Here is a 9,808-nt window from a genome sequence, read left to right as displayed (position 1 = left end):
AAGGAAGTAAACAAGGAAATACAACTTACAGCACTTATTCAAATAAATAGTACTTTCTGTGTTGAAATTAGAACAACCTTGTTCCCAGGGTATTCTCTCTTCCTCCCTTGAGAAAGGAAGAGAGATGACCCTGGCAATGAGGTTGCAATTTGGATAGCCTCTGTAATTTTAATGCAAGAAAAAATTTCCACAAAGCATCAAGAATACAGCTTGTACGCTGACTGCCAGGTTAATGTTAGGCAAGCCTAATTTCTGCATGACACAGAACAAATTCAGTATGCCTTCCAGTATATGTTCCTATGGTCGACAAGATCATGCACATGCTTTGCGAAGTCTTTTGGGATTGTGTTTTCTATAGAGTTCACACCTTTATTAACCACTTGTCTAGTATGATATCTCATTGGCTGCTCACAGTATTTAAGATGTTGCATGCTCTTTATTCATTATTCACGCTTGCGAACCAGCACTGTCTCCTGTCAAGCTATTTTGATATATCCGAAAGCAAAACCAATGATGTGGCTATCCTGCCCGCCCACCCACCATATCCTTGTTTTTTTTTTCTGAGACTGCCTTTCTCTCTTTTTAGGCCTTAGAGAATTTAACATCGATTGTATCAGATGCTTCCATTGCCACAGACTCGGCCACTGGCCAGGGATTGCCGTTATACCTGGTCCTTGGCAGCCTGAGTTCAGCGACCCAGTTTGTACAACACGCCAGCATTTGCCTATAAGTGCACCACAGGGTCCTACCTAATCCAAAGCAGTGAATTCATGGTTGAGGATTTTGGAGAGTTTGATGACATAGCTCAGGTACTGCAGTCTGAAGGGTCATGCGGGTTTGACTCTGATCATTTACTCAAAATTAATGTCAAAGGAAATTTGCGTAAGAATATAACTTTTTGGAGGCTCATTGGCATGCTGCTATTCATTTCAAGTGTCATTGAACAAGGGTATAAGTTACCATTTATTACTTTGCCCGAACCTAGTTGTTTGCATAATAACAGATCTGCCTTGTTGCATGCACAGTATGTGGAGATACCATTGCTGAGCTTTGTCAGTCAGGTCGAGTTGTGGAGTGCGAGGAACATCCTACAGTTGTAAATCCCTCTCAGTGAGTGTTCAGGCCAGTGACAAAAAGAGATTTATCCCAGACCTTAGGTATGTCAACAAGTTCTTAGAGAAGAACACGTAAAATATGAAGACTGGAAAGTGGCCATGTTGTACTTCACTGTAGGTGCTTACATGTTTGCATTTGACCTTAAAAGTGGGTATCACCACATAGAAATTTTCTACCCTCACAAAAGTTACCTTGGGTTTTCTTGGACTGATTAGGCTTCAAACACTACAAAGTTTTACCAATTTGCAGTTTTCCCATTTGGACTTTGCACAGCCCCCCATATTTAAACCCTAACCCCTTGAGACATATTGGAGGTATAAAGGGATTGAGGTTGGGGGATAAGCAACAGTCATGCCACATGTGCATCTAGTAGCAAATTTATGGTGAAGAGACCTTGCTAATGCAGGATTTGTGTCTAACAATGAAAAGTGTGTCTGGGAGCCTTGTCACACTATTGCCTGGTTAGGAATTATCTGGCATAGTGACGTTGGAACAATTGAAATAAGCGAAAGAAGAGTAGAGAAAATTGTGTCTACAATTTATTGCATTGAGTAAGGTAATTTTTCTGTATCAGCCACATCATTGGCTTCCTTTGCAGGGCAGATCATCTCGACTAGTCTGGTTGTAGGTAACATGACACGAATTATGACCAGGCATTGTTTTATGTCCATTTTGTGTGCTCTGCATTGGGATGCTGTCATAGAATTGGACCAGTACACCAAAGACGAAATTGTGTTTTGGAAGGACAGTATTCCTTTTGTAAAATCCAGATACCGTTTTTTGGACAAAAAGCCCCATGTCTTTGGGTATTCTGGCACCAGCGCGACAGATTGCAGCTCAGTTAATACTCTGGATTTGGAGCAGGTGTGTCGCAAAGTCTGGGATCTAAGCGAGAGCTCCAGAATCTCCACTTGGTGAGAGCTTGTGGCCATAGATCTTTTCAGCCCTTCGTTAGGAGGAACATATGTCAAATAGTTCACAGATAGCCAAGCTGCCACAAAAATAGTTGAGATTGGAAGGATGTCGAGAGGTCTTCAACAATTCCGTCAAGGTGTTGGGCTACGACCCCAAGATTTATGGCCTTCACATTTTACACTCAGGAGGAATAACTTTGATTGTGAACAATGACACCTCCAAGTCCATTTCGGAGAGATTGCTGAAGCTGCATGGAAATTGGAAGAATGATGTACGTTGGAAGACATTGGAAGACATGTACGTTCAGGAGTCTGATTCTTCACATTTGAGCATATCAAGAAGTCTAGGCTTATAAACCTGCTAAACTGCTTGTAACTGCTTCATTCATTTGGTACAGTGTATGTCGCTGGTTAAACACTGCTTGGGTTCACTTGTGGTCCTCCCGCATCCTGTTTTGTCTCATTTCTCACTACATCATTTTTTACATTCGTTTGAATGAAGTGAATTAGAATGTAAATAATCCCATAGTGGAACACCCTCCCATTCTTGACCCCGGCTGTCACTCTTTTCCAAAGTGGGCCATTATAGTTGTGACTGCATTACATCCTCTGTACTCAAACATTAAAGCCACGTAACATGTTTTCTACAACTTGCAACAGATGCTCTTGTGAGCATTACATCATGATTGCCAGTTGCAAAGGAAATTGCCTTGTCTATTACAGCACCTTTACTTAAACCTTTGCACTAAAATTCAAGGATGGGGAAGGGTAGGAGTCGTATTTCCTGTTGTTTTATGTTTTATGGTTTCAGTTTCTTAGGTCGTTACGTTTATGACAGCACCATGTAATTATTACCAACCTACACATTTTTTTACCAAAGCAGGTAGACAAGCTCATGATCAGACATCCTACTATAGACAATGGGCTGTCATGCTCAATATCCAGTATTTCTTGGAAAAATATACATGTACCTTTCTGCAAAGGAAAGTAGATTTTCCAAAATGTACTTATCATCTACTTTTCCTCTTAGGACACTGGTAGTTCTGTTCCAAACAAAGCTTAACTCAAGACCATCTCTCTTAAGTATTTCACCAACCAAGAATTGACCTAAAAAGATAAAGGAAAACAAATTGATATTAAGTAAAACATGCATATAACATGAACTAGACATACATACCTGCCACACAAAAAACTCATAAAGACTCATTTAGTTGTACACATTCACATTTAATGAAGAATACAATAATTAATCAATGTATTTCATAGCTTTACATATCTAAGTACATAATCATGAAACATTTTCCAGAAGAATTGCAGTCAAGATATCTTCAACGGAAACACGTCAGGCACAAATAAATGCCTCATATTCCTTCAAGAGACAGTTTGTAAGTTCAAATTTATCAAATTCAGTTGCTGACATTCTACTATTTTGTGAGTTTTAGTACTACTTATAGTGTCAATAGCAGTCAAGTCTAAAGATTAAGTGAATATCAAGTTTCCATCATAGCATATAGTGTAAGCTTTGAAATAAACAAATTAAAACAAATTTAAATTAATTTGTAAGACTGGCCAACAATGTTATCTAAGAAAGAACGATGTATTATTTAGTAAGTGACACAGGCATACTCAGAAAAAAAAATCAGAGTGCTTCTATAAGGAGTCGAACCTAACACCTTCTGATGCTCTACCACTGAGCTACAGGAGACTCGTGGGAGCTAGGACCATAAAACTAGTTTCATGGGACAAACATCCTGCATACTGCTAGGATTGGAATGTCACTTGTGGCATATATACAGTATGCACAATGGAATAAATGTAATGGAATATTTTATGCCTGGTGAATAAATGATGTATTATTCAGTAAGTGACACAGGCATACTCCAAAAAAAATGAGAGTGCTCCTAGATCAGGAGTTGAACCCAAGACCTTCTGATTACTAGTTAGCATGCTCTACCACTGAGCTACAGGAGACTCGTGGGAGCTAATTAAGGCCATTAAACTAGGTTCATGGGACAAACATCCTGCATACTGCTAGGATTGGAATGTCATGTGTGGCACATGCACAATGGAATCAATGTGATGGAATATTTTAGTTCTTCAGAACAGTCAGTAGTTAAAGAATTCAATAGAAGTACTTCCAGTAATATTTTTGAAGTGTTTTTGGTGCTTTGGAGATGACACGTGATTCCTAAAGAGAAGAACTCAATTACCAATTTCTCTACTCAATGGCAAGGGCAAGATCTTTTTTGGTGTCACTGCCCCCGACATGACCACGTTTCTTATGGGTAATGGGTTCATCTATACTTCTGTGTAGAAGGCCGGTATCCCAGGGTTCCCTGGCTAACGTGGCTAACCGCCAACCGGTTAGCTCAGTTGGTAGAGTACCGGACTACCGTGCGAGAGGTTGCGGGTTCAAACCCTGGTCGGACTACCACTCAGGGTCTTTAAATAACTGAGGAGAAAGTGCTGACTTTGTTCTGACATCTGCAAATGGTTGGACTTTCTAGTCTTCTTGGATAAGGACGATAAACCATAGGCCCTGTCTGACAACCCTTGTTTGTAAATAACTCTGTGGGATGTTAAAGAACCCACTCACTGTTCCTAAAGAGTAGGGGATGTAGTTCCCGCTGTTGTGGTCTGGTCTTTGTGTGTATACTCTCATGGTTGGGTGGGTAAATTCTCGGAGATGTTAGCTGCATTAAAAATCCGAGGGTAAAAAAAGATATGATAATGATGATGATGATGGTCAAATGATATGGAATTCTATCCAGATGGCTAAACAAGATAAGAAAGAACGGCATGTGGTGTGGCTCGATCCCCCAAACATGGCAATGTATCAGTGCCTCATGATCTGCACGATCTATCAATCCCTCGACTTCATCCACATCCCAGGAAAGATCAAGGTCCTCCTACAAAGGTATTTTGATTCAATCTCACATGTGCTTTACTACGAGATTTGTCCAGAAATGCATGCTAATGAGATTCATAAACTGTATGATAGACATCACAAGGTGTCCCCTAACCTTAATGCTCACTAAAACACACATACAGTCGACTCCCGATAACTTGAACCCTCGCTAACTTGAACCAATTTTCCTTTCCTTTCAGGTCATATTCTATATAATTTTACCTTCGATAACTCAAACTCCCAATAACTTGAACCTTTTTCAATTTCCCTTAAAGATTCGACTTATCAGGAGTCGACTGTAAATCTGTCAAACATGGAGTCACATGAAAATGACAAAAAGGCCTGTCTTATATGAGGTACCCAAAATCAGGGTTAGGTGCATTTCTGGACATACGTGTTCACTACCCAGCACTACACAGGTAACTGGCAAACACTGGAGGTTGGCATTATGATAAGCTGTACCAACTTTCCACTCCTTTTCATTACGTGAATGGAGATGCTGCTTTGGGGAGTGAAAGGCACAGCTAATGGGGAGATGTTGGATGGAAGTACAGTACTACCACCAATGAAAGCATTCATGGCTGATGTTACAATCAATTAAAATTGAATTCAGGTCAGGTACTGAGCGCCTTCTCCAGCATCTGAACGAACTCTTCACTTGGTGGCAGATGAAAGCAAAACCTAAGAAAAGTCGCAGTCGCAGTTAAGGAAAACCGCTTCTGCATTGGTGGCAACCAGATTCCAACTGTAAAGGAGTAGTCTCGGCCATGTGTATAGCATCCCGCTTACTGATCGTTGTTGTGGTACCAAGATTGAGAAGACTGCTAGGGAAGGATGAGATCAACCTCCCCGGAAAGCTGAAGGCTTGGATCTTCCAACATGGCCTTCTCCCTCGCCTCCTGTGGCCGCTACAGGTATACAAGGTGACATTCATTCATGTTGAAACAATCCAATGCCATGTCAATAAATACCCGAGGAAATTGCTAGGTGTCCCTCCCAGCTTCACATTTGTTGGGATGTACAACCATTCAGTGAAGGTCCAGCCACCAATCTCTTCCATGGTTGACTTGTTGCATGACTCCGGCCCGAGCGGCTGCGAAGGAGACTAATGAAGTCAAGGCTGGCAAGGTGCATTTCCACGTGATGCTTTGGGACTCACCCAACCAAGTGATCTGCAAGGCACAACCTGAGGTGAAATATGGCCGGAAATGAACTGCTGAACAGCCGATGACTGAAGTAGAAGCTGGCCTCCAAACAAAGGACATTGTCAGTTAGGTGCAAAGTGATTGAGCTGGCCTGGGCAACAAGGCACATCGCTGGATTTTCTTGCAGGAACCAAAAGGCTGTCATGAAATGGTCATCAAGGAGGTTCAGGCCAGTGATGAAGAAAGGAGGTCAGCCACAGCTGCTGGTTTTGCTGAATAGTGTACTTAATCAACCTGGGAAGAGGCTGGCCAAACCTTGTTCAGATAGAGCCACTGGGAATCCATTTCCTCCTCAGATTGACCTATGACCTCCATATTCCAACAAACCTCAAACAATGGGGCATAATTGACTACAACATTTGCCATGCCTGTAACAAAACACGTGCCACCTTGGAGCATGTGTTAGCAGCTTGTGACAGCTCACTACAGAAGTACATCTGGGGACAGAACAAAGTGTTGAAGGTTCAAGCTGACACCACACAGACCCAATAAGCTAGCATCAACAAAACACCAGGGGCCCGTTTCTCGAAAGTCCCAGTAACTTATCAGGCCCGGTAAGTGTCTTTGGTGATAAATGTTTCATAACAGAAGTCAATTTATGTTAGCTTTGAATACTAAATTTTAAAATCTTATAATGTTATGGAAATATTGGCCAAGTACCATGTCTGTAATCATTGTATAATCGGTGAAAAAACATTTACAAATATACTTATTGGGAGCAATAAGTTACCGGGACTTTCGAGAAACGGGCCCCAGCTAAGAAAGAACCCAACCAAGCCATCAAGTTCCACAGAGGGGGCCAACAGCCTCAAACAGCCACCGTAAAGAGAACAAAATAGTTAACACTGTTGAAAGGAGCCCAAGATTTTCCCGCCTTACTTTGCCATCACAAATGAGCACCCACAATTTGGTCCAACTCCTGTACACATATGCACAGGTCTTGATGAACAAACTGTAATGCACCGTGGGAAAGGAACTTTAAATAAAATATATGTTCATACATGAGTGCAAGAGAACCTGATACAAGGCTTTTTGAGCTAACTGAAAAATTGAGGCTATTCCAGTTGAAGTCAGTTGCCGTGGCTTCATCGCTATATGTAACATGTCATTTCTGTCAAATATTGGACTCTGCAAGAAAACTCAGTAGTTAACCATCAAGTTGCTCCAAGAAGATAAGAAGCGGAGGCAGCATCCAAGTGGATGTGGCAATCATCAGGTAGTACTTCACATAACTAAGCTTTCAATGATCAAGAATGCTGTTTCTTTGCTGCTGAGAATGCACTTGGCAGAGACCCTTGTCATCTGCTGCACTCTTTACATACAGCAGAGACCTTTGAGGTTTGCTGCTTGCTTTATATAACATAAGTTTGCTGCTATGACGCCTGACTAGGCATCATCAAGTGGCATCTGTCGCTGATGATGCCAGGAACTGTACTCCCATTGATAGCCGCCAAAACTACAGTAACAGTTCCTGGTCAAGGGCTGATGCGGGTGATGCCTTGTAGTTCGCAGTTCATGCCACTATATGAAATTCTCTTCATTGCTTGCTTTGTAGTCTTTATCAGAGGTTCCCATGCTCCTCCAAACCATGCACAGCAGGGGGTTGAAACTCCACTGGGCTCCACTTGTACCAAGCACATCTAAGATCTGCTCTTGGTCAAGCTTGGCTGGGGCCTTATGTAACTCACGTTCAGAAACCGCAAAGAAGGTGAATGAAAGGAAAGAGATTTTTATTATAGAAGATGAACCTGAAAACTTGTCTGGAGTTTATAGTGTTCCAGATAACTTTCAAAGTCAGAAGGCAATGAAGAATTTTGAGGGGTCAAAAGGTGTGGCTCTAACCCAATCTTCTTGAGCTTACCATTCAATTTGTTGGGTCAAGAAGTCAGCTTTCTTGGGTTTTTGACCTGAGACCCCTCTTTTATCTGGAACACTGAGTTTAATTGCCAACGACACAGCATTGTGAGGCATTTGTTTGACTACTTTAGCTAAGAAGCAAATTTTCATAAATGAAGCACACTGGGATGAGATTAGAGAATAAAACTCCAAGGGTTATAACAAACATAGACCAAAAAACTGAGCTCAAAGGACTGCTTTACAGTTTGCAGTATTACATCAACACCTCAAGACTTGCCACAATATTTTGCAAAACAGCAAACCCGCTCACAGACAGAGAAATAAATGGAGAACTTTCTGTTTGTGAGTGGGTGGTCTCCTCAACATCCTAAGAAAACTTTGCTGGTTTGCAATTTGCCTTGTTTATCGTAAAAAACTAAAAAAAAACCCTTAAAAAATCAGAGATTTCGGAGAAAGCAGCTTCATTTTTACCCATCTTACATGGACTTTTGTTTCTTGCATTGTTTTGAGTTTACATATTTTTGGAAAGTGTGTCAGTTAAGTCTGCAATAGCTCATATTTTTCAACCAGGCGTGAGAAATTATTGGTTTGTAACTGTGAGCTGGCATGAGATCTAAGTTTTCAACCCGCAGGCGTGAGACGCTTGAGTCGTGAGAGTTGGCAGGTAAAGGCTTGGATGTTGTTGACAGATTTTTGGGAGAGCTCCAAGGAAAGGCCAATCAGAATTTTGTATTGTGGGAGCAATGTGTAATTCAGACAATGTATGTATATTTTTTCCTACCACATAAAGTCATTTTGAGATGTAAATGTCATACTTTCCAATTGATACTTCATACTTGAATGCTAGAGGGAATTTTTTCTCCCTATTAAGCAAAAGCAGATACTTCAAAACACAGGTCATAAGGAATACAACAACAGGTCACTAAAGCCTGGTTTTCACATGAGATGCAAGCACAGACACAAGCACAAGCCTAATAATATGCTTATAATTAGGCTTGTGCCCGTGCTTACATCACCAGTAAAAACCAGGCTTAAGGATGGTGCCTACTTTTGTTACTGTGCATACATTCTGAGGATCTCAAGATACTCAGGTTTCCTATGGGTGGTGTCTAACAATACAGGGATATTTTTGCGTGGTGTAAAGCTATGCGGAGAAAGCAGAACTTAGCAAGCGCTCTTGGTATCCAAAAAGAAAATTGGGAGTAGCTATGCATTTTTCAGAGATAATAAAGCTTCAATATTTTTGGGGGAAAAAACGCCATTCATTGCTTCGTATTTTACTGCTTTTTTGGATTACTGTTGCTTAATTATCTCTGAAAAATGCGTGAGTTACCCCCAAACTTTCTTGATTCCAGTACAGTAGCCCTTACTAAGATCAGCTTTCTCCGCATAGTCACAAAACCACACAAAAATACTCCTGTATTAGTAGGCACCGTCCTTAATAAAGCTACAACAGCAAGCGGACATCCAAGGGCTGGGAGCCTGGGAATACTCAAAATAGCTGGTCTAAGCTTGCTATTACTGTTCTTGTCAGCATCTCACCTACATGTCCAAATCCTACGACGCCAATTCTTCTTTTTTTCCTGTTCCCACTATTCATGTTTAAACGTTTTGTGTAGTCTTTGGTATGAAGAGCACGTTGGATCAAAAGTTAAAATTTTTCCGCCATGTTTGCGAAAACTGAGTGGGCCCTGGGAAAGAGAGTGGATTTTGGGCCAACAATGTTTGAGACCAGCGGCTGCGTTGTCAATAGCAACAAACCGATCAACCTCCCCCCATGTTTCTTTAGCAGTGTAATTTCTATATCC

The 9,808-nt window shown here is 41.2% G+C and overlaps 1 protein-coding gene across 1 annotated transcript in view; it reads right to left on the bottom strand.

Moving 5' to 3' along the window:
* LOC146472894 (aspartate dehydrogenase domain-containing protein-like) overlaps nucleotides 1-9,681 on the bottom strand; it is a 20,248-nt gene extending 10,567 nt beyond the window's left edge. The window contains exons 1-2 of the mRNA XM_085119153.1: nucleotides 9,543-9,681; nucleotides 3,002-3,137 (exon numbers count right to left, since the gene is read on the bottom strand). Coding sequence (XP_084975279.1) covers nucleotides 3,002-3,137; nucleotides 9,543-9,600 — 194 coding nt within the window. The 5' untranslated portion in view covers nucleotides 9,601-9,681. The remainder of the gene's footprint in view (nucleotides 1-3,001; nucleotides 3,138-9,542) is intronic.
* Between the last annotated feature and the right edge of the window lie 127 nt (nucleotides 9,682-9,808).

Source organism: Pavona decussata, unplaced genomic scaffold, assembly GCF_977016875.1.
Source record: "Pavona decussata unplaced genomic scaffold, jaPavDecu1.1 SCAFFOLD_96, whole genome shotgun sequence".
NCBI classification, from domain to species: domain Eukaryota; kingdom Metazoa; phylum Cnidaria; class Anthozoa; order Scleractinia; family Agariciidae; genus Pavona; species Pavona decussata.
This window is presented reverse-complemented; position numbering and strand designations above follow the sequence as displayed.